This window comes from Vidua chalybeata, chromosome 6 (assembly GCF_026979565.1).
Source record: "Vidua chalybeata isolate OUT-0048 chromosome 6, bVidCha1 merged haplotype, whole genome shotgun sequence".
Classification (NCBI taxonomy): Eukaryota; Metazoa; Chordata; class Aves; order Passeriformes; family Viduidae; genus Vidua; species Vidua chalybeata.
Window position 1 is genome coordinate 20,699,344 of NC_071535.1, and position 24,696 is coordinate 20,724,039.

Sequence of the window (24,696 nt, forward strand, 5' to 3'; positions counted from 1 at the left end):
TTTTCACAGAGAACTCTTCCTGCTGATATATTAGTGTCGTACTAAAGAAAAATTATGAGGTGTTTTGTCAGTATTCTGAATAGTTCAGGCTCTTGTTTCTTTGCTCTCTTCATTGTCTTCTTCATTTGGAAAACTGAATTCTAATTAAAAATAGCACAGAGAAATCTGAAGTGTAACTTTTCTGTAGCACTAGGAGAGATTTTGGGCCTGATTTTGCAAATCCCAATTCATACTAATAGTACTTGCTTCAAAAGTACAGTCATTTACATCAAGGAGACTTTACAGGTAAGAGAGATTTGAATAATTAAGTAGTTCTGGGATCAATCCTTTTGATGAGATGCTTCTGGGTCTTTATTAGCTCATCCAATTGCAGAACAAGTAACATCTGTGCTTTAGCAGACACCAAGTATTCTGCTAAGGAAATCTGCTGGATTTATGACTACTGAAGTTGAACAATTTGAGGCTAACACTTCCTTTTATATGCACATACATAATCTCAATGAAGTTAATAGCATTTAATATTTTGCTTATTACTCATGCAATTCCAGACTGTAAACCTGGGCTCTTAAAATGACTTTAAACTAATTTGTAGAATTTAAAAGCCCTTCAAAGCCAATAGTGATTCCACTTCAGAAAGATAATATGTTATATTTGTTTTCCAAGAATGAACTGTTTCATTATTATGAATAAGATAGCAGTACCAAAGGAAGACCAAATCTATAGCATTCAAAAATGTCAATCAAAAAGTGTTTCATCTTACCTCACCCAAGCCAAGAATTCACATGGGCAAGACAGCTATTTTATATACTGACTCTTTGATGAATCTATTCCTACAACCATCAGTTTGTCTTGTTCCATTTTGATACAAAGCTACACTTTCAGTCACCATCTTTATAAAGTCTTCTGACAGAAGGTTTCCATGTTACATTAATTGTTAGATGGATGACCAGATGGATGAGCAGGCTGATGAACAGCTACATAAATTAGTAATTCTTATATTTTTTTTAATTTGAGTGGTACCTGAGTTGCTGAAAATGTCTGTCTACTTTGGAATGAAGGAACCAAGTTATATTGTCTCAGGGTTTACACTGCACAATGTCATTCCCTGAAGTGGAAAGGCTGAATTTCCTTTCACTTTAGTAAAAACATAGCTCTATCCTTCTAGCCTGACCACACCCAGTGTTTTAAGAGTGCCTGAAGACTCAAATATAGTCTCTTTTAGACTCTAATGCATGTGTGATTGTCTTTTAACAAAGCATCAATATCCACAAAAGGTAGACTTCACTTCAAAACTTCAGGATGGATTACAAATGAAAGTATCTTGGCATGCTTTTAAGCTCAAACTTGTAGAAGCTGTGGCAGAAAGTAAAAGATATTGTGGAAAACAAACAAAAAAAAAAAAAACCAAAAAACCAAAAAAACCAACAAACCCACAACCAAAACAAAAGAAAAAAAGATGGGTTTCTCAAGCACATGAATTGCATAAAGGAATTAGACATGCATCTGTTTTAACAAAATTGAGGCAATCATTGTCTTTAGTGTTAAAGGGACTTTAGCAATTCAGACTTATCAAAATTATTCTCTTTTTAGTGTTAAACTTTATTTATCTGTTTTAGTTTGATCTTGTAAACTAATAGGGCAACCCACTGAGACTCAATAAGCATTTTCTGTTTATTGTTATCTTGAAATTTATTTACAATTTAGCTGAATTAACTGTTTATGACATACTGGTGGTAAAAAAAATCTATTTTGGTTACACAAATATTTTTGCTTTACTTTCATTAATACTTTATCTTTAGTTTTAAACATTACACCTTTGCAGACCAAATCTGAAAAGTGTGCAACACTGCCAGCTCTCGTTGAAGTTAATAGGAACTGAGTGTGCACAACACTTTGCAGGATCAAGCCCTTCACATGAAAATATTTTGACTGGATTTAGCCACATCCTTCCTGACCTTAATTCATACTGGATAAATCAATTTGTTAATTCAGCTGAGGTTAGAAATTTGAGACAGAACATAAATTCTATTTTTCCAGTCCTACAAGAGACTGGTTTTCCTTCCTGGAAAATGTGTTAACAACCAGTCTAAATCAGCACAGAAAATGCAAGACCTGAGTTCAAAGGTCACCCCCTTTTATTAGCAGTACTTTCATAAATGGAAACAAGAGAAGACTGGGTTCTGCTTTGTCTAGATTTCAAGGCAAGGAGTTAGTTACAATGCTTTTGTTTTTAATGCCCCATTTACTAATAGAGAGAGGAGATCTTCCTGACTTTGACTCCACTGTGTTACCAAGAGCCTAGTTCAAGCCCTACTGAAATCAGCAAGTTATTCTGTTACCTTCAACAGGCTTTTAAATGGGTTCTACATCCAATATATTCTTTTTTCCCTCTCCAAATTCCTTACCAAAAAAAAAAAAAAAATTACTGTTCTGACACAAGTCCCATTTCAAAAGGTCATGGACTGTATACAGAACTTTAACTCAAGCCATCTGGACTTATTAATGTTAACAAGTTTTTTTGTTGAACTGAGGCCAATTACTCCAGGCAAACCCACAAAATTAAGTGGCACTGCCTTAGACTAAGAATTTGATCCATATTTTAGATAAATATAATTTGAGTGTTCAACCTGTACTCCAGACATAGTATAAAAGCAACAGAACAATCATTTTCTCTGTTTTCCTCTCTGTAATTTAAATGAAAATATTGAAAAATATTTTCTTTACAACATTTTAAAAAATCATTTAATTATCCTAATATAATAAGGAAATACATAGCCATAGTGGCTAATCAGACTCATGAGGAAAAAAAAAAACAACTTAAAGGAAGTGGTTTAACAAGTAGATTTGAAAATCTTTTAAGAAAACTTCAATAAAAAAAGATATAAATGTAGCTCAAATCCAAAGTAAAACAGGAAAATCATGCAGTGGTTCAATTGCCATAATACATGTTGTTGCTCTTCACTCTTCTTCATTTGGCTTTTTTTTTTTTTTTTTAGAAATAATTTCCTGAATTTTTGCTTGTTTGTCATTACTATTACAGCAAGCTTAGAATTTCGTCCCTTTAACTGCATTTTAATAGCAATGTATTATAGCATGATTTATCAACATATGGCAGGTGGAAGCTGACACAAATTATAATGAAAATTAAAACAGTCATTTATGCAGCAGGCGATTATCATTTAAGAAACATTTATTTGCAGGCTTTAAAAATGAGAGTTTAGAGTCAAATGGGTTTAAAATGAAAGTTTTAATGACTGTTACCTTTTTCCTGCAGCCACTCCTCTACAGGCCGGTTATATTTGAAGGGGATTTTCTGTTTTACCATTTGGAACCGTTCACTATCAGTGTTGCCTTTAAAGTTTAAAAAACAGCTTAAAAACAATCTGTAAAGTCAATGAAATAGTTAAAACATCCTAGATTTTTTTGGGTTTTTTATGACCTTATTTAGCTATAGGTAAATAAATGTGCATGTGCGTACATATATATGTGTATATATACATATTTGAAAAGAGAGAGATTTATCTTTAGTAGAGTGGAGAATAGTTATACATCCAATTGCCTGAGGTTCTGGAAGGTCAAAGAAATTAAAGCCTACAAAAAAGATAACTCAGATTCTCCTCAGAGTATTTGTTTATCCAAACTGGTTAGAAGGCATGTGCAATTTGTCTGCAATGTGAGACCTTGAGTGAACTCAGTGCCATGAGTTAAAACATTTTGATCAGATCTGATTGCATATGGACATGGCACAATACGTCAGTCACATAAACCCACAGTCGTAATTTGAATAACCTTCTTGCACCAGTAAAAGACACGTGTTAGGACTAGAAACCCAGTAAACAGAAAAATAAGAAAGGAAGAAAATATAAGAAATTGATGACAAAGTATCTAATAGAATTAGTCTAAAAAAATCCAAACACCTAAGAATGGAAAGATAAACAGGAAAAAAGAGAAGTAAAATTTGACAAGAAGAAGAACTGTTAATTAAGGATACATGAAAACTTCTGTTCAGTTACCAAAGACTTGGGCCTCTTGACAGAATAAAACAAACACTTAGAAACTAATTTAAATAAAAGCAGAAATAATTAGCCAAAATGTAAGTTCTGGCAATTACAGTTCAATTGTTCCATGTTGATGGATAGTAGAATCATCCAGTAAAGTGTGCTTTGGTGGAAAGCTCTTATTACTTGCACAGCACAGAGAGGAACAGGATTCACACAAAGCCTCTGTCCAAATTCCCTAGCTACTGGAAAATTGAACAGGTCAGATGGAACCTCTAGTAGAAAGGAGCAGTTCAGTTTCATGGTGCTAGGAATGACAAGTGTCATCATTCTGCTTTTTCATTTTCTTCAGCTAGAGTCACTTTCTGATTAATTCTAACTTTTGCTTTAAGTATTATTTTTACAAAAACTCTTCAGACAGGCATAAGAGAAGTGCTTTTTTTTACATGCAACATTATAATATTGTAGAAAAAGGATTAAGCCCACAACTTACTGAAGTAATGCTACCATAAGCAGAAGTTCTGTAGATCAGTTGTGCTCCAGTATGTGTTTTGAATAAATGGTGGTTGAAGTCAGCAACTGCCCTGCAGAGTTTGCAGTATTGCCTTTAAAGTCCCACATATAAATATCCTAATGGGGCTTCATATTTATTTGACTTTCTGAAAGGAGATGCTGTAATCTTTTTTTCAATGTAAAGAGACACCAATGAAAAAAAGCATAACTAAAAACTAAATCATGCAAGTCCAGCCTGTCAAGAGCAGACACTGTCTTACTGCAGGGAATAGGACTGGTGAATCTCACGTGTTTGATCATCCTTACTGAAGCTCCAAAATGCTGCCAGCCTGTGTGAGGTACCTGCTGACCACAGCTGGGCTCTCCAGCAGCACCTTGAAACTGCTGAATTTCTGCTGCACTATAGGAACACACCAAATATAGTCCCACAAGGATTCATATGACCTAATCTTAAGGAGTATTTGTAAAAATCATCATCTATATCACTGTAAGTTCAGCTGTAAGGAAAACAGCAATTTGGATTTGGGTTAGTTTCTCCTGATGCATATTTAAGAGCCTTGTTACTTATTTGGGGTACACAGTAAAAAAGAAGTAAAAGCATTTAAGAACAACTTTACAGCCCAATTACTTACTAACTTCCTGAAAAGTCAGATAACTTTTTACCTTCCATATTATATATTCATTATATTTTCATTGTGAAAAACTGCTATTCCCCATCATAGAAATACCTAATTAAGCACCAGCTGATACACATTATTGCTCCAGTTTCTTTGTTGCACCTCAGATGCCTGACATAATACAGTTGGTAACTCAAAAAAACTAGAAGGAAAATGTGAAATTGAAAACACTCTCTGTTATCTGTCAAGTTATATTTAACAATGTACTGTGACTTGGAGTCACTCACAGACATGAAGTTACATTTAAATAAATTCCCAGTTCTCCTAATTCATATCAGCACCACCAAAATGTCAATTCTATACTTCTCTGAATACACATTCGTAAAAAGAAAATTTGAACCATGTTCAATTCAGGAACCAAGAAAAAACTGATAAAGAGGAGCTGAGTTAATATAAACAACAAAAACAAAGAAAAAACTCTACCTAAAGCTAAAGAGATGGCAATATTAACAAAACAATGATATTTGATCTGCTTATTAATAATAAACTGAAATGACAGCTTCCCTTCCTGCAAATTCTGCCAATCATTTAAGCCTAGGTGCAGCTTACAGCACAGGGAAGCAGACCCATTGGTTTGGGGAGAACAGAAACAAAATAAAGTCAAGCTCACTACAAAAACAATTTATTTTTTAAGATCAGTTAGCAAGACATTCAGCTTAGGCCTTTTCTCAACACACTAATCCAGGCCCACCAAAACAGATAAATTACATAAATGCAATCATAAAAATTCTGCATCACCTTTAGGATTGTATTTGTTTAGTGCCTAATTTCTTTTTTTTTCTGCATGTAGGGAAAGAGTACTAGGTTCTGAAAAATCCTCAGGAGGCACTTCAATGGCACTTCAAGACCTAAATTTCTCTCTCAACTCAGACTTGAACCTCTACAAAGTGGCTGCTACTCCTTCTATATTGCAAGTAATAGAGATAGACACAGTTTTGATAGAAATGGGGGTTATCCCCCACTTTATAGAGTACATTCTGAGCTAGGAATACTAGTTAAATGTGTTGATATTAAAATGTTGATGGGCAGGAACATTTTCTATAGCCCCAAAGAAATTCTATAACGCTATTTACAAGCAAAAAGAAACTCCACTGTCTTCATCCATATCGGCATGCACATATAAAAGGAACCTTTTTACTGGTGGCAATGAGATCCTTTTCAGCATGAAGACAGTTCAGAGGAACACTAGAGTCAGCCAGGGGCTGACATGGAGTGCTTCTTCCTCTGTGTGAAAGGCTGACTATAGAAAAAAAAAATGTGGTGAATTGAAATTCCTCAGAAATAGGGTGTCTGACAAGAACAGGCCAACAAGACTGAGGTAAAAGAAGGAAGTGGGACAATCAAAAAAGACATAACGATGAAAAATGGGTTTCTTATAGTTCTAGACCTTCAAGAAAGCCAGAAATGACAACTATTCCCCACCACATCTTTAAAAACTTTTTTTTAAAATCAAGTTTAATTTAATTTTATTATGTTATTATTATGCAGATATATTCAGCAAGATTAAAATACATATAAAAATCATACCTTTAAAAGCGATGAAAAATTGAAAGGGCATTAGAAAATTCAAATAGGTTTATATTGCAACATTAGTATCTGATCTATTCTTTGTTGGTTTGTTTTTAAATTTTATTTCAGACATAACTAAGAACGATTTTTAAAAACATGTGCATGAGAATGTGTTCACTCATATACTCAATTACAACAGTGAGCTAAAGAACAACTTTTTCATTGTTAAGCGCTTAGAATAGCCATTAAATATAACCAATAGAACCACACAATTACTAAATTAATACTGACTTGGAGTTGTGCTTTAAAAAATAAACATCACATTTGATATGAGAGCTCAAAAAGGAAATATCATGGTTTGCAACACGAAGTAACATAAGTTTGGCATGAAGAAAGCTTATTGAACCTCTGACAGCTGAGGCATGATGCAATTAAAGGTGTTTCTCGTCCATCTTCATACACAGAAATTTTCAGTAACAATCCTTTTGTGACCTCAGTGTAATTTTTTTCTACAGTTGAATGATTCACACAAACAACCCATTCACGTAACTAATACAGATTCTCTCTTTTTTTTCCTTTTGAGTCCAGCTTTGATTCCAGGCTGTTCTTCAGAATAGAATACACAGGACAGAGTGATTTAAACTTTCAGAAAATACTCCTAATCACATAATTCTTCTGCGTTCAGAATCAATGTGGGTCTCAAAGGTCGCAGGATATAGTTTTTAATAGTAAAATTGTTTGATTAGTTTTGCTACTTGTGATTTACTAAATATTTTCCCCCTATAGTTTCTAGCTGCTTAAGTCATTCAAGCACCTATAGGAAAGACTAATTTTAAATAAGTTTCCTCTTTTTTCCTTCATCCACGTAATAAATTCCTGCATGTCAATACGACTTAGAACTGCTTAACAACTTAGCTTCTTCTAAAGAACTGTGCCTCATAAACACATTATTTTGCCTATTTTTATTCCTTTTTCCTGTAAAAATTCTAAAGCCAACTGTGAACACTAGGATTAATAGAAGTCTTTTGTCCCATATGGGACTTACATGTACAATTAATAGAAATTCTGCTTCATGTCCTAAGTTTTTCAAGAAACTGATAAGCAATCAGACTTTTATGACCTCAAGGATTTTAATAGTAGCATCTTGAAATCTTCTAGATTCTTGAATCTCAGTTAATCTGAATATTCTTAATATTTCAAATACCATGGACATTGCTAAGGACCAAATACTTTGGAAAGGAATATGGCAGAAGTGCTCTATGTTTTTTGGGGTTTTTTTGGATTGTTCCTCTTTTTCCAAAGGAAATGTGGAATCCAGTTATACAAATAATAGCCTACTGGTTAAATATGATCAGCTGCCAGCATTCTGTCTTTTTTTCTGAAGTCCTCGGTATCCCTGCCCTACAGACTACACTGATAAATAGATCAAATTCACTTTGAACTTTAGCTTTTGATAATCTTCAATTTAGATAAAACTAAAATGGGGAAAAAAATCAAAATAATTTGCTTGTGCCAATCACTACTGGCAGTTCCCACAGGAAATACTTTTTATGCAGTGCAAGAGTCCAAGGGACACAGTTTGAATTTGCTCGTGGGCAAAGCAGAATTTTCTTCCAAAACCCTTCAGTGCTGGAAGATGTTATTCTTTTCTGCTGCTCCTTTAAGAAAACAAACAACCTTTATTGCATTAAGCTTATTTCTAAACCAAAATGGAATCTTAAGCCAAAGAAAGTACAAGAACTATTGAAACTCTGAAAAATCTTGCTTCTTGGCCTAGACCAATCATAATGATTGACTACCTCTTAGGTGTGAAAGAGAAAAACTGAAAGGTTCCAGCAAATTGCACTGGGCAGAAAGAAAGTACTTGCTTTTAGGTGGAATATTAATCCATCCTGATGTGTTGTCAAATCTGTGAAGATGCTGAAAAGAATACCATAAGAAAACACTCATCTGGTTTAAATTACTGTCAAAGGCTGTTCTATGAAGCAGAATTTTCTTCATTGCTTCTAAGTCTCTAAAAAGGAGGAGACATTTTATCTAATGAGCAGTTATTACGTGAAAGATGCTACAGTGTTACTAATGATTTAAAGAAACATCTTGAGATCAGTTTTCAAGCTTTAAAATGTTTCCACCATTTTCCCCTTATTGTAGATGGAATATCAGTAGGAAAAGGGCTTGTTAACACCTAGTGTTTGATAGCTCAATTCACCCAGCAGCCTGTAATGCCAGCTCCCTTTGAGTTTTTACGGATGTTCATAATCTCACTAAGATTTACACACACCTAATTGACATCATCATGGGAGAGAAGCAGTCCGCTGCAGCATGAAAAGTATATTTGATGGGTAAATGCTCTACTAACATAAACTGATTCAGTTCAATTCAACCCCAAAACTCTCCTAGGGCTGATGCTGTGTCCACTGGAAAAGGAGACTTGCATGCATCATGGAGAAGCTACCATTTCCCCTCTGATAAAGGGAACAAAAGTTTCCAAAGTGTGCTTGTGATTGGCACAGACTGAGCCTCTTTAACCACTTCTGTTTTCAGGCAGCTGCACTTAAAAACTTACAAGATACTCAATGGCTCCATTTTCACATTTCCTTAAGCACATATTTTGTTTTAAATACTATGAAGTACAACCACTATTTATTCATAGCTTGTATGTAATTAGATAACTGACACAAGTCTATTAGTAAAGGATTAGAATCTATTTTTAAGACTAGACCTTCCTCCATACATCAGAAAGGAATAAAAACACGTACCATCAAGTTTTAGCATCAGGGCTGTTTATGTATAGATGTTTATTTTGTTGTGTTACTGTAAGACCATATTGTGGTTCATGTTATATAACATAGGGAATGGTTGCACTAAAATCCAAACATGTAAAAAATCTCTACTTACGATGGCTTTAGAAAACACTTGAAAAATGTCCAAACCTGAAACCACAGATGTGGCTTATACAAAAATGAAACAGGATGGCCATGGTAAATAAAATAATTATAAGGCAGATGATCTGGAATCTTTCTAACTATCACAAGCTGTCCCTCTAAAAATTCTTGTAAAGCTTCAGTTTTGCCTTGTATAAAAGGAGCGCTATAGAAGATTAATTCAAATTCGGGATTTCACTTCATTTGAGTGAATTGAAAAATAGACAAGTCTTAACATTGTTTAGCTTTGCTTCAGTTCTTGGATATTATATTTTTCCCCTGCCTTTACTGTTCAATATAGTTGCATCTTTTGCTAATGAATTCTCATTTTATTTCTTGTCCTCATTTTTCCCTTAGTCCTGGATGCCCTTGACTTTATCTTCAATTCCCCCTGATCACATTGTTTGCTGGGAGCAACACCTTTTATTCTGTTCATCTCACTATGGACTGGAGTTAAAAGCTGACCTTCACACTGCAACCCTCCTCAGCTCACTGCCCTCATGACAAGAGACAACAAGGTCTTGGTAATAGAAGTACTAAAAATATGAGAGAGAATTAGCAAACAAGACTCCAACAGCAATACTTATTCAGGCAACTAGAGCTGTTTCTACATCTCTAGTGCCTCAGCCAAAATCTTTACAATGGCACTACTCCCTATTTTATCTGATCTTTTTTTAGCCTAAAAAACTTGGGGCTCTAATTTAAAGTAAAGCACTGTTCAGACCAAAATCATTGGGACATTCAGAAGCAAACTAAGAGGCAGGAGTTTAAATGTCCGTGCAGGAGGTATAGCTGACGTGGACCACAGTGACACTAATAAGACCAAGAAAGACTTGAAGAAGTCATCTAATTCAGTGCTCTGCCTCAGGACAAGATCAATAACATTTCAACCTCCCTTAGATTAGTCTTTCAATCCTGGTTTGGATGACTGAGAAAATAAGTGCCTTACCCTCGATAATCTAACATAGAAGCACAATAGGAGCAAAACGAAAGAAAACTCAGACTAACAAAGGTGGAAGAGGGTTAATCAAACCTTTTCAAGCATTCAGAGGAAAAAATAATATTGTCAAAAATGTGACTCAAGTCTTATTTTATATGTGCACATTATGCTGAATCAGCCCTGTAGAATTTGGGGCCATGGGCATGAAATAAAAGCAGTCTGCTTTAGTTCTCATTTGAGCTATTTTGGAAAACTGAACTAGTGTAGAGTACAGAGAAAGCAGTTACCAGTTCAACCTGTGTAAAAATATGAAACAATTTGAGTGCCTATATTACTATATACTATGTTTGAAACGTTTTGTGAGGAATGTGTAATTTACTGTGTTTTTTCACTGACCAGACCCAAATTGAGCCCCATGTCAGGCAGCCAAGGCTGAAGTATCTATTAAAGAAAAACTGAAACTACATATTGATCTTTCCATTTTAAGCAAGGGAAAAAAATCATTTTGAAGGAAGAAATCGGAGATTGGAATAAAATCCACTGCTATTGTCCCCACATCCCACTTTGATTCCCTTGTGAAAGGTCAGGATGTGATTTGTCTTGCCCAGTGGGAACAAGCAGCAATAATCAAATACCAAAAGCACTTTATTTGTATTGACACTTTAAATTCTATTAACTCTCATTTATCTTTGTGTTTTGTGCATTAGGCAAAGTCAGGACATAGAAACACTAATCTAATTTACATATTTGGGGTTAGACATGAGTGTAGCTATTTTGCTTCCAGGAGCAATGTGAGACTGAAAACAGCTCAGTTGCCTTTGGGGGGTGCATGATCTCAGGTAAAAAAAAAAAAACAAAAAAACAACTTGTGACTTTATACCTGCTTCTCGAAGGGCCAGTGGTTCTCTACCACAACTCTGCAAACAAGAGCAGCTCAGTTCCAGCAGACCTGAAGTCTCTGCCTTGGTGCTGGTAGTTGGATTGGCTCCATTAGAAACCTTCAGATGTTTCTGAATCTCATTTCCCTGTGCACATATTATTAGGGAGATAATATGGGGAGTTAAATGTACAAATAGAGAGAGCATGTGCAGTCCTTTCCCATTAATACAGTGCTATTGTAGGGAAGCTACTCAGTCAGTAACAATAATGAGAGTAACACCTGTATGGCCCTTAGTCAAATGTCACTGATGAGGACTGGAAAGCTAACCAGTTACAAACAACCAAATGGCAAAAACCCTATGGAAGGGACAAGTTCTCTCGAGTGAGTGCCAGGAAATAATTAAAAGCATGTAAGAAACTGATGAAAGAAGAAATTTATTAAGAAGCACTTCCTATCAAGATTGCATATGAGACTGTGCTACAGTATCCTCAGGGAAATTATTGAATTATTTAAAATTTTCCTTGTAAAAGCGGTGGGGGATATCAGTTTATTACAGATTGGAATAAATGAGAGCAAACAGGCCTTTTCCATTACTAATTGCTACAAATCATGAAATCAATTCTTCTGTTTGCAGTGGTTTAGTAAAAGGAAAAGAGAATTCTAGGATTCTGTAGCAACCCAATGAGTCTTCTCAAAGACAGATGCTATTCATGAAGTTGTGCCATGACCAAGAGCACCAGGTACTCAGTAAGTAGCAAAGATGCAAATTCATTGACCCAGAAAGACTTCCATGTTCAGTGAATTGTAGAATATTTTCTATTTAAGTCACCAAAGATAAGGTAAATTGGACCTTTATCCTCAGTTTACTGATGGGAAAAACTGAACTGCAGACTGGTAAAAGACTACTCAAGATCACAGAGAAAGGCATCTCTAAACACAAGGCTGGGATTCATGAACTTCTGACTCCTAGTTCCATGACTGGACCCTTTCATTTCTGACCATCCTTTCACACAGTTGCTCTACTTCAGATTGTAGCATTGGATTTTAATGACTTCATGCTTTCCAGTGCCTTTAGCAAGCAGGGACAAGGCTGATGTGGATGCATAAACCCCTTCTGTCACTGCATGTCAGCATGTCAACCTGGGATTACAGCTGGCACTGTTTTTTCTGCAGGCAATGTGATCAGAAAAGCACAAAGCAGTTCAAGCCTGTGATCCCTCAGGACAGATGTTTGTTTGCTCATTCTTACTGTACACACATGTGTGTTTATGAGAGAGAGACAGGGAGAGGAGGACAGTTAGGGAGAGAGAGATATAGAGAAGAAATAAAACATAAAAACTCTGTTTGGCCAGGAGAACTGAAATAGAACCAGCCAACCAGGAGAGAAATGTAAATATATTAATGTCTGGGAACTCACTGCACTGTGCTGTGCAGCAGGATTCTATTTAGCCTGAGTCTCCATCTGAGAAATATTTCTCCATCCTTCTCTGCACTACATTATACAGCTACATTTGATGTACCATCAAATGGCTGAAACAATAGCAATTGGTTGGATGGGGTTTTGAGCAACGTGTTCTAGTGGAAGGTGTCCCCACCCATGGCAGGGGGTTCGGAACTCAATGATCCTAAAGGTCCCTTCCAACCGAAGTCCTTCTAAGGTTCTAATTAATCTTATGTCAGCAAAGGAGAAATTTACCAGAAATCACTGTTGATAAGGTTTATGCTTGGTACCTGGACCTCATGCAATCATGGAGCAATGGACACCAACAGATGAGAACAGCTCAAAATATCCGAAGATTCAGTCAGGATACACATGCCTGTGTGAATAGCTGTATACTTTGACATGGAATTGTTGGGAAAACCAAGCTATCAGGATATACCTATATCTCTTAGCCTGTAATTACTATTTATGGAAAATGGCTGGATGTCAAAGAAATACAGGGAAAAACACATGGATTGTATCTCTTTTGCCCCATAGTATCTCAGGCACTGGGACTCAAATGCTTGTAGTAAGTATATGAATGCAATGCCAATACTTAGGGATATTCCAGGGTTCTTAAATCAGATACCAGGTGAGAACAATTAGGCAGAAAGATGTATCAGTGCCCTATGGATACTGTATTTTGGAATATTTTAAGCAATCATTCTGACAAATGAGCAAACCTAGGACTGGGAAATCATAAAGTTCGTATCTTCATGAGTTTCAGTTTATGCCGTATTACCATTGTCAAAGGTCAATATAACTTTTCCTAGGCATTCACTCTGTGTTGCAAGAATTTATCTTACAAACAACCCTAGTCAATAAACTAAGCTCAGAGGAAAGCACTGGTATTTGAGAATCAATATCGTCAATGGAAAAAGAATCAGAGAAATAGAGAAAAATTAGAGATGACACTAAACTACCTAGGTTTTGGTTTGTTATGGTTTAAATTTGGCTGAGCAATGGAGTCACAATGCAACAAAGTAACTTCTCCAGCTGCAGAAGAAGTGGGAGTGTTTCCACACAATCATGTCTTCCTGAATAAATTAATGATGGGAAAAAAAGGAACCATTTGCTTTCTAACTGAGAAATACAAATGTAATTACTGTAGATATGATACAAACACATACAGTGTATTTGACTTCATATTTCAGATCACAAACTAAATGCCAAAGTAGGGCAATTTTTTTTTAGGAGAACATCTTTTGGGGCATATTTTTGATGTTGCCATGATGGGTTACTGTAATTCTCTGGAGCATCAGACACTTGACAGGTCTCAGACTCAATAAACTTGATTAGATGAACAATCAGGCTCTGGGAAGACAGAAGAGAATACCAAATCCAGGACCATCAGAAGGAAGTGTCATTTTGACCATTAAAGCAAATTTTCTTCTAAAGTATTGGGTATTTGTCTGTGGATTTGACATATTGGACATCTAGTCTGATTCAGGAAGATGTAAGAGTGTTGCTACACTAATTCAGCTAACAGCTGAATATACAGTACATATAATACATACCTCTGGTTTTTTGGGCAGCACCAAAAAAACTTTTACTCAAACTGTCAGTACTTTCTGGTAGTATTTTCTTTATCTAGGCTATAAGCAAAATAAATATTTTGGCTAAATTAAAACTAGTATTGCCTCTGTGTCATGTATTTGCATGTTAGAACAACCTTTTATGTGATTGTTACGTAGCAGTAATAAAGACTGCTACAGAAGAATACTTCTTTTCTCCCCCATCGGTGGGATCTTGGATGGGAATTAGATGGTCATGGCAATTTGCATGAAGATACTTTTCTGTGTCTACTTACTTCCTTAGGTAAACTCCTTCTATCAACCCTATTGCTGTTATATCGTATTGTGCTGTTTTGCTCTGCTTCGAAGACCTTACATGTCTTCATAAAGACCCATGCATTTCCCTCTTTCTTGATGCCAAGCTGACAAATTCCAGTGCTTGACAGACTGCCACTCACATGGGCTTGAGGTACCTGGTGAAGTTAAAACTACAGCTCACTCAGACTGAATGCAGTGTGTTGCAAGAGCTCAGATAAGTTTTAAGAAACAAAACAGGAGCAATAGATACTGGAAGCTGCAATATAACCACTTTTTTTGTTCATTTGTTTTCTGTCTTTTCTCTCTAATGTTCTTAGAATTTGGAAGACAGAAAATCCTTGCAGCGCTCATAAAACTCTTTGAGGATGAGGAAAATCAAAAATAAACCACAGCTTCATTTTTCCTGTGGGAAAGTGAAACACAAAATACACAGCAGTTAAATTCTAAGTGTAGTGGCTACATTTATTTAACTTTTATATCATGTCAGATCCTATCCCATCATCCAGCATGAAAACACATGCACTAACATGAGTTTTTCTGCACAAATTCCAAAGTATATTTGTTTGTTGATGACTTCATATATGGAGATTTATATGTCATTGGATAGAGGGGAACAAAACTTGAGTGTTCTTATCAGGTAGCCATATTTATCAGTTTTCCAATCCTATAAATATATTATAGATGCTATGACCCTGCAGTGACAAGCTACAATCAACTCTTGATTTCATCAACTTGTCATGCTTTAATCATCCCTCTTGGCAGATCTTTCAACATATGTTGCAGTACTACCTTCAAAATGTGCTTCTCCAATTCTGTTTTATTAACCCTGTCTTTTTATATGTTTTGGGCTCATTATGAAATGCAGTAAATCTGTCAAAGGCACTTGATATGCTATCTCCAATTCATCTTGATAGGAAGCATCTGAGAGCTCATTTAAGTCCCACAAAATGAGTACAATATGAAAAGTCAAAATCCACAACAAAGTATGTAACAAGGACCCTGGTGATCAGATTCAGCCTACAGGGCTAATCAAAAATCAGTTCTCTTGTTTCTTACTCATTGCCCACTCAAAAAAAAACATTTGGATAGGAAAATATTAAGACCACAGTGGGATCTGGTAGCACCAAGAAAAAAACTCCCTTCAACGTGCAGATCAAGCAACATATTAATGATTCCAAATCATCCAGCATAAGATGGATCCACAACTGGATTCAGCCAAACGTCTTACTATTACCTTGGTTTCAGAAGCAACATTTCAGAAGTGAAAAGGAGATCGTAACAGCCTCAAGTCTAGAAATTTTCTCTAAGGCTGCATTACTGAACATTTGTAAATCACTGAAGTGGTACAATATGAGCCATGTAGAGGTATTGTGCAGGGATAAGTAAAAACTTAGAAAGAGAACTTGTTGCAATGACTCAGACATCTCAGTTAGTTCTGCTTTTGAGTTTTGCTTGTTAATTTCACAATCAGCATTACACTTTGCATCACTGAGCTCACAAGAACTAATAATCACAACATTGCCTATTATTTACAGTATCAATGCACATGTCAGCTGAAGAATGAATATGTAGTCTTTTCCTAATTTCCCCAGTGATGCTACTATTAGACCATCTAAACTTACCTTCTTTTTCTTGTCTAATGCATTATAAGTTAAATAAAGCAAAGTTGGAAGAGGTAATATCCCATTGATAATGGTTAAAAACAGACAAGCTTTCAGAAACAGAAGATGCAAAAAAATTACATAAGGAGAAAACTATAATGCTACTCATTAAAAAAAAACCCTTTCATGAAGAACTTATATATGTAGAAATGAGGCTGTTTTTTTCAACTGCATTGGGCTGACTCATAAAAGCTATTAAGCTTCAGTAATTATGCCTATATAAGTGAAGACTAACACAGATATCACACACTATTTCTCCACAATTAAGCCACTCTTATTTTCTAGGTTGGTCAGCAGGTAGCAAAACAGAGCACAGAGAAGTTGGCTCAGTCCCCTGCTTCAGTCTTGGGAAATCAACTGTGTCCCCATGTTCAGCAATAAAGCCAGTGAGATGAACTCACAAAGAACTTGGACACAATCTTGTGAGACCTTCTGTTTTCAGTATAAGATAGGGATAATATATAAAAATCAGCAGTCATGGGTGGGAGCTGCCCTGTATGCTTTACATCAAATAAATCCTTGCTAAATTTTGTCTTTAACAACTACAACAACCACTGCATTATCTGAGGAGATTTCTCATCATAACAAGCTCTTGTGTGTTTTGTGTAATTCCTTTACAAATAACCTTGAGCCTTCTGTATGTCCTCTTAATATCTCAGGAGAGGATCTCATTTTCTCCTCCTCTCTTCCTCTCCTGCCTGCCTTTCCCACCCCCCCCCTCCTCAATTATCTCTTGCTGTCTTCTGGGTGGTTACGTTTAATCTCAGGATTAGGCAGAAGCCTGCAGTTTGCTTTGAACAGCTTATCAGCTTCCAAGAGACATTTACAGGGAGAGAAAGACTCCAGTTTTGATAGCAGTAATTGTATTTAGCTTGTAAGATACAAAGCTATTTATCTCACGGTGGGGAAATCACAAAGGGAGAGAAAGAAAATGTTGTCGATAAAGACTAAATAAAGCCAAAAAGAATGGAGAGAAGAGAGAAGAAGAGAGAAGAGAGAAGAAGAGAGAAGAGAGAAGAGAGAAGAAGAGAGAAGAGAGAAGAAGAGAGAAGAGAGAAGAGAGAAGAGAGAAGAGAGAAGAGAGAAGAGAGAAGAGAGAAGAGAGAAGAGAGTTGTCACAGTCCTTTCAGTAGAGGGATGAGGTTGGAAATGGACATCACTGAACAAAAAGATCATGCCAGTTGTGGAAGGAGACTTCATTTCCACATCTCTGGAAATGAAATCTCTTCTTTTGTTTTTCACAGAAACTTACAATAGTATCCCATCATGGATTGTGGGGTGCCATGCAATACTTGCTGCTTAAACCAACTTCAGGTTCTTTTATAAAATTCCCTTTCCATTTCACATTAGCAGTATTCAGTCAGTATTCAGTCTGCTCTCACCAAAAACAACTTCATACTTAATTTTTCCCACCGCACAACTCCTGTAAAATCTCTGATTTTAAAGTCTCTTAAGTTCGCCTACTGTATGACTTCATTTTTAAAGTGTCTACAATAGGTTTGGGTGAGTATTTATGGAAAAAAATAAGATCTAGATATTTTGAATCTTATTAGGCTGCAACCAGTTTTCTAATTTGGTACAATCAAATAAGCATGCAAGCAGGGAAGGGTTAACATCATCTCACTGAGAAATATTTAGCACTTTGAAAAAGTATCAAATGGGTGACAACAATTTAAAAAATGCCAGATTCCAAATATTCTGATACTTTTAATCACAGAATACTTTTCCTAAAGGAAGAATAAGATGGAACCAAGCTTTCAATCTTATCAAGACAAACACAAATACTTCAAGTTCTTTCTACCACCATAATTAATTCTCCATAGTTAAAACAGATGAAATGAAAAATACATCTATTTTTCTACATTATAGGGATGTAGTATATCATTTCAGGTGTCCCAAAATATGTCTCAAAATCGTGAAATTTTCTCAAAGACGAGAGATCACAAAGTGAAAAAAAAAATTGAGAAAAACTGACAGTCATGAGATTCTTTCTATAGCCTTTGTTGCATCACCTTTCACTTAAATGCAAAACTCTAACCTCTGCCTGACATTCTCTCTTTCTTTGTGAGCAAGTAGTTTAGACTAGAGTATTTGGAAAGTAGCTACAACAATTATCTAGCTCAATCAGGGCTGGCCAAAAGTCAAAGCATGTTCTTAAGGGCATTGTCAAAATGCCTCTTGAACACTTAGGGGCATGAGGCCTGCTGACAATCTTTCTAGAAAAATGGTTCTATTTGACCAGTCTCTCAGTAAAGTAATGCTTCCTAAGATCTATTGTGAACCTCTAGCACAGCTTTGAAACATTCCTACATGTCCCATCACTAAGTACCATGGAAAAATAGCTCAGCACCTATCTCTGCTTCCACTCCTCAGAAAGCTGTAAAGAGCAATGTCACCCCCAGCCTGCTTTGCTCCAAACTCGATGACCCCGACGTCCTTAGCCCCTCTCCCTAGGACATGCCTTCCAGCCCTGTCACCAGCTTTGTTGCTGTCCTCTGGACATTTTCATGGATGTTCACATCCTTCTCAAATTGTGGAGCACTACTGTGAGGTCTCACCTTGCTGAGACCACACCAATGCTGAATAGAGCAGGACAAACACTTCTTTTGACTGGCTGGCTGTGCTGGCTTTTATGATCCCCAGGACATGGTTTACTGTTTTCACTGTCAGGGTCCACATATTATTTACACTGAGCTGCTGCCCACCAGCACCCCAGATCCCTTCCTTCGGGGCTGATCTCCAGCCACTCCTCTCTTAATTTCCAATAATGCCTGGTGTTACTCTGCCTCAGGTGCATAATCCAGAATTTGTTCTTGCTTAATTTTATCCCATTAATTATTTTCCAAAGCTCCTATCCCCTAGAATCCCCTGTAAGGCCTCTTGTCCCTTGAGGGGGTCAACAGCACCTCCTAGTTTAGTCTCATTAGCAAACTTCCTCCATCTACTACCTTCCCTTCATCCATGAGATAGGTGACCTTACCATAGAAGAATAAATATATTGAATAGAACTGTACCAAGAAATGTCCCTGAGGAACAGCTCTGGTGACCAGTTGCCAGGCAGATGTAGCCCCATCCACCACAGCCCTTTGAGCTCTGCAGTTCAGCCAGTTCCTAACCCAGCACAATGTGTATAATTCATCCCACAGCTGGGCATCTTGTCTGGAATGGTGCTCTGAGGGATGGTATCAAAAGCATTACTAAAATCCAACAAAAAACTACACCTGCTGCCTTCCCTTCATCCATGAGGCAGGTGACCTTACAATAGAAAGACATAAAATTAGTTACATGGAACATTCCCCTTGTGAACTCATGTTGAGTGTGCTTTATGACTGCATTGTTCTTTAAATGCCTTTCAATAGCATACAGTATAATCATCATAATTTTTCCAGGATCTGAGTTTAGACTAACAGATCTAGAGAGCTCCCTGTATCTTTTCTCACACCCTTCTTATAGCCTGGAATAGCAGTGGCTAGGTTCCAGTCAGCAGGGACCTCCCCAGACACAAGACCCTTGTTAGATAATTGAGAGGGTCCAGCTGCTAGCACCCTTCAGTATTCCTTCACTTAGCTGGAAAAATTATTCAAAGAAGCAAGTAAGAACTCAGCCAGTTTTCCTCCCTATCTTACATAAAGTGTACGGCACAAATCAAGGTACTTCAGATCTTTCCACCAAGCAAATGAAGAAATACATTTTAGCAAGGCAAGGTTGATGCCTTTCACATTTTAGATAGGTAGGAGAATCTATCACTTTGACCTGTTTCTAAAGAGCTTATTGTTTTAGACAAAGACTTTGTCTCACATAGACTAACAAAGATGTAGTTCAAATTGGATTGCTTTAAAATGAAATTGAAAGAAGAAGATATGCCAAACAGGTCAGGAACATTCAATCCTTGGAACTGGAACTACTCTGAAAGAAAATCCCAGCACAGATACCAGGGTCTCAGAATCAGCTTTTTGTCTTACAGGTATACACTTATCTGGCCAGAGCAGTCAGTTCTGCTGCCAAGAGCTAACTGTCCAGCTTTTCCAGAAATAGAATTTCCTCTCAGAAATGTACTTCAGAGACCAAATGAAGCAGGGGCATAGAGGATGAAATATTTTTTTTCTTTTATCCATAGCAAAAAACCTGCAGAATAATGTAATTTGAAAGGGCAAAGACTACTACAAAAAGACTGAGAGATAACTCGAGAATGATAAAGGGGAAAATATAAAATATATGCTGTATGGATGAAATAATGAACCCTGATAATAATCCAGTTGTTTAATACTGTCTTATTTCTTGTTTCTAAAATGCATTAAAAAACCCAGGCTACACTTGTCTTGCTGAATCATACATTTCTTTAAATGACAGCTCCTTCCTACCTGTTGCTTTCTTTCCTTTAATCCTCTCCTTTAAAACATTACTTTAATAAGATTTTAATTTTTTATCATGGAAACTCTTATTTCACAGTTTCTCTTTACCTAGTTTTGTTGTTGTGGTTTTTTTTTTTTCCTACTGCAGAAAATGTAGTTGGTGCTTGGATGAATGAACAGGAATATCAGGCTTGTTTTGACATACATTACAAATGTGGCATCACACAAAGTATTTCTTTACAGGGAAAGACAGTGAACAGACTAAAAGAAACTTGTCCTGCTTAAGAAATAATGAAAACTTAGGGACTGAGGTATCCCAGTTCTGTGTAAAAACTGAAGATTGATTTCTAACTATTCTGAAAATTTCTGTAAGCTGTCTCAAATTTGATGGGTTTCATTTTAATCAAAATGCAAATATGTCAGATGCTTCCTCTTCCTGAAGTCTGGGTCTAAAATTACTCAAATTTCATCATTAAACAATTTATTTAAATATAGAGAAGGCTCTCCCCAGGAACATAAAAGCAGGAAAATAACAATGACCAAGCACAACCTGTTTTCGGGGAGATACTTAAAAGGATGAAAGCATGAGAGACAACATAGAAAACTGTACTTTAGACTACAGCAAAAGTTGTATACCCTGACTGAGAAAAATGATATCACATTGTGACAACCAAGTTAATGAATCAAGCATGAAGAAATTGACTATCAGTACAGCCTATGGAAAAAGCCCATCTCCTTATTGTGTTCTTGAGAGAGAGGAAAAAGGGCAAAATTAATGCAAATAAATCACAAACAGCTCAATGGTTTTGGCTGAACCACAACATCTGAATTGTAGACAGCAGCCTCTGTGCTCATGCTACTTCTTTGACATCTCCCAGTTCTCAGGAGCTTTGTCTCAGATACCTTATACTGGGCTACTGTTCTGTCTTACTGTCCAGTAAAAGAAACTCTGGTACTTTGAAATGGTACCAAAGATGAGAGATCATCCCTAGTAATTTGGATTATTTCAGTCACAAAGCCAACTTTAGCTCCAAGTTAATTCTCTCCTTTACCATTTTTCTCTAACCCTTTTCCTTATGAGAAAGTGCAAAGCTCATGTTGCAGGTGACTGGAATGCAATTGGATGCCATAAAACCCAAAATGTCAGTGCCTGAGTTGTAAGTTTGCTGACATTCTATTTTCCTTGTCTTTTATTTCAAGTTGCAAAAATACAGCTTTGGAGCCTTTTAGTCCCATTGGGCTAGTTTCAGTTAATTTCAATTTAACTAAAGACTGTATTTTAAGGAAAGACAATATTCTCTCACTTTGCTCATTTAATGAATATCCAACTTTTATTTGTACTTTTCATTGAACAAGTAATTATGAGTCTAATGTATAATCCTTCCACAAGTAATAAGACTCAGAGAGGAACATGGAAATACCATTCAGAATGCAGCCCTGACTGAAGATTGCACCATGTGTGATGACAAAGAAAGTACATTAGATAGTTTATAAAATTTGTAAACATTAGGGTATAGTACTGTGTGGAAAACCAAGCACACACAAAATTGTTTGTTTTACAGACAATGCAGTGTGCCCAAGCAAGCATGGTCTACAAATACAACGTTTGCTAAACACTACAAATAACTGTGTTTCCAGAATTGACATGATGCTATGCAAAACATAGGGGATTACTCAGCTACTATCACTCATGAATTTAAATTTTCAGCAGGTTCCAGTTGAAACACACTGTATTGGCCTGGGTCCATCCAACCACAAAGCCTTTACAGAACTGAATCTCTGCTGAACACAGGTTTGGTCTTGCAGTCAGAGCAAAACACAATAGTGCAAGTTTGGTTTGTGAAAGACAAATAATTAATTTTAAATGCTCCTGTTCAGTCTTTTTTTTTTAAACCATTGACTGCACAGAAAATGGGACTAATAAGTATTGGTTTCCTGTAATAATTGGTTCATTGAATCTTTTCTGAATCTTAGGTATTCATAATGCCACTCTATTATATGGATATTCTGGTATTTAACATCAAGTCACAGTCCTTTCCTTTGGGAAAGCTGGAACATTGCCCTCCTCTGATGTTGGTTTTTTTTTTTTTTTTTTTTTTTTTTTGGTTGGTTGGTTTGCTTGGGGTTTTCCCACAGCAATGCAATATTTTCTGGATTTTTGCCAATTTTTTTCCATTTGGCTAAAATATTGGTTTGAAAGAAGTAGGAAATAAATAAGGGAGAAACCTGCACACACGAAGTATGGCCCCATAAGCCTTATTTTCACAGAGATAGGCTGAAAAATTCATCATCTACAAACAGACAAAAATTGAAATACGTGCACAGAAAAGAAAAGGTGTCTGGAAGATAGAGGTGTCCTTTTTTCTTAGGGTACAACTACACACACTCAATACTAGCCCAGAACATAAGATTAATGCTGATTCCATAAAACCATACATCTTCTAATGAAAACACAGAAATATCTTTAGCCAAGGCAGAAGCCCAGGGTACTGAGGTAGTCTCTGAGCGTGATTTATTTTCCCTTAAAAAAAAATAAAATCTCTAAAGCATTGAGCTGAATATTTTGTTTCTTTACACCAGAGAATTACTACAACAAGCAATATAAGAAGAAAATTTATTCATAGGATTTGTAGTGACTGTAATTGGCTGCCAACTGGATTGGAGGTATTTTACAAAATAATTGATGAAAGGAGCAGAAAAAAGATCCTCAGTTGGACCTTTCCTCTCAATCCAATGGATAGCAGAGCTAGAACCTAACACAGCATATCTGCCATGGCATTCTTCAAAAATAATTTTTTCACAGAAATAAGATTAGTAATTGAAATGTATCCTTTTGCATACACCTCACAAAACACTGACAAAGGGACATATGCAGTAGAGAGCAATATAGCACAGATGACTCACATTTAAAAATGTTCCTGTGTGGTTTCTGAGGGAGTAGAAGAGATTAAGTCATCCCCTTGGAGTAATTTATTAGTATAATGTCACATAAATTAGTATATAACCTCAAATTAGGATATTTCCAAGAATTTAAGTTTCTTTTGAACAATTCCTATACCACTATCAAGAAATCTTCCTGAGTTACTACTGTACAACCCAGAAATAAAGAACTGAATGTTTCTTAGACTCAGTATTAAAAACCAAGATCATGGCTTGACCTTAGGCAACAGATGAATAAGAGGAACATGGTTAACGCTGGAGTCCTTTCCTTGTGTTCATTCTTCCTTTTATAACCATACACATCATCACACCTCAGCTATCTAATGCACTGTCAGCAGCACAAAAAGCAATCTGTTTTTCACTTGGAGTAAGTTTGATCTTTCAGCATGGTGACAAAGTATCATGACATTGTGATTTGCCAGTGGTGGGATAAAACATCTGACAGTGTATCAAGAGCCAGTTATTCACTATTTCTGGTGGATTTAGGGTGATAATTTCCAAAGACACTGAATTTTTCCACTGCATTTTGACAGAAAGTCAGCTAGGAGTTGTCAGTTTTGGTTAGATGGTGTGTTAACCTTTGTATCTGCAAAACTAAGAGAGAAAGTGAAATTCAGATAAAAAATTATGAGGCAAGCATAAGGTCTGCTCAAATACTTCCTTAATCTTCCATATTCCTTAAATTTCTACTCTATATTTATATAGACAGTATAAATAGAATCACTGCTCCTTTTCATAAAATCTGTTCAAAATCTTTCTACCCTAAATATTTAGAAAATATCACAAGTAGCAAAACCAAGTTTGTCATTGAATGGCTTTGTAGAACCAGGATTCACTTAGAGACCTCTGAAATAGCATGATCTATGGACATCATACCACACAGCTGGCATGCTTATTCTTCCAGTGTAAAGGACAATTAATTTGTTTTCCCAGAGATAAGATATACATCACCAGGCTCGTGACTTTATTGTCGGGATGAAGCAAAAAAGA

At 36.2% G+C, this 24,696-nt stretch overlaps 1 protein-coding gene across 2 annotated transcripts in view; it reads right to left on the reverse strand.

Annotated features, from left to right (window-relative positions):
* Positions 1 to 24,696, reverse strand: part of NRXN3 (neurexin 3) — a 751,638-nt gene that overhangs the window by 110,391 nt on the left and 616,551 nt on the right. For both annotated transcript variants that reach the window (XM_053944975.1, XM_053944976.1), the window contains one exon: positions 3,262 to 3,351. In XM_053944975.1, the coding sequence (XP_053800950.1) occupies positions 3,262 to 3,351 (90 nt within the window). The remainder of the gene's footprint in view (positions 1 to 3,261; positions 3,352 to 24,696) is intronic.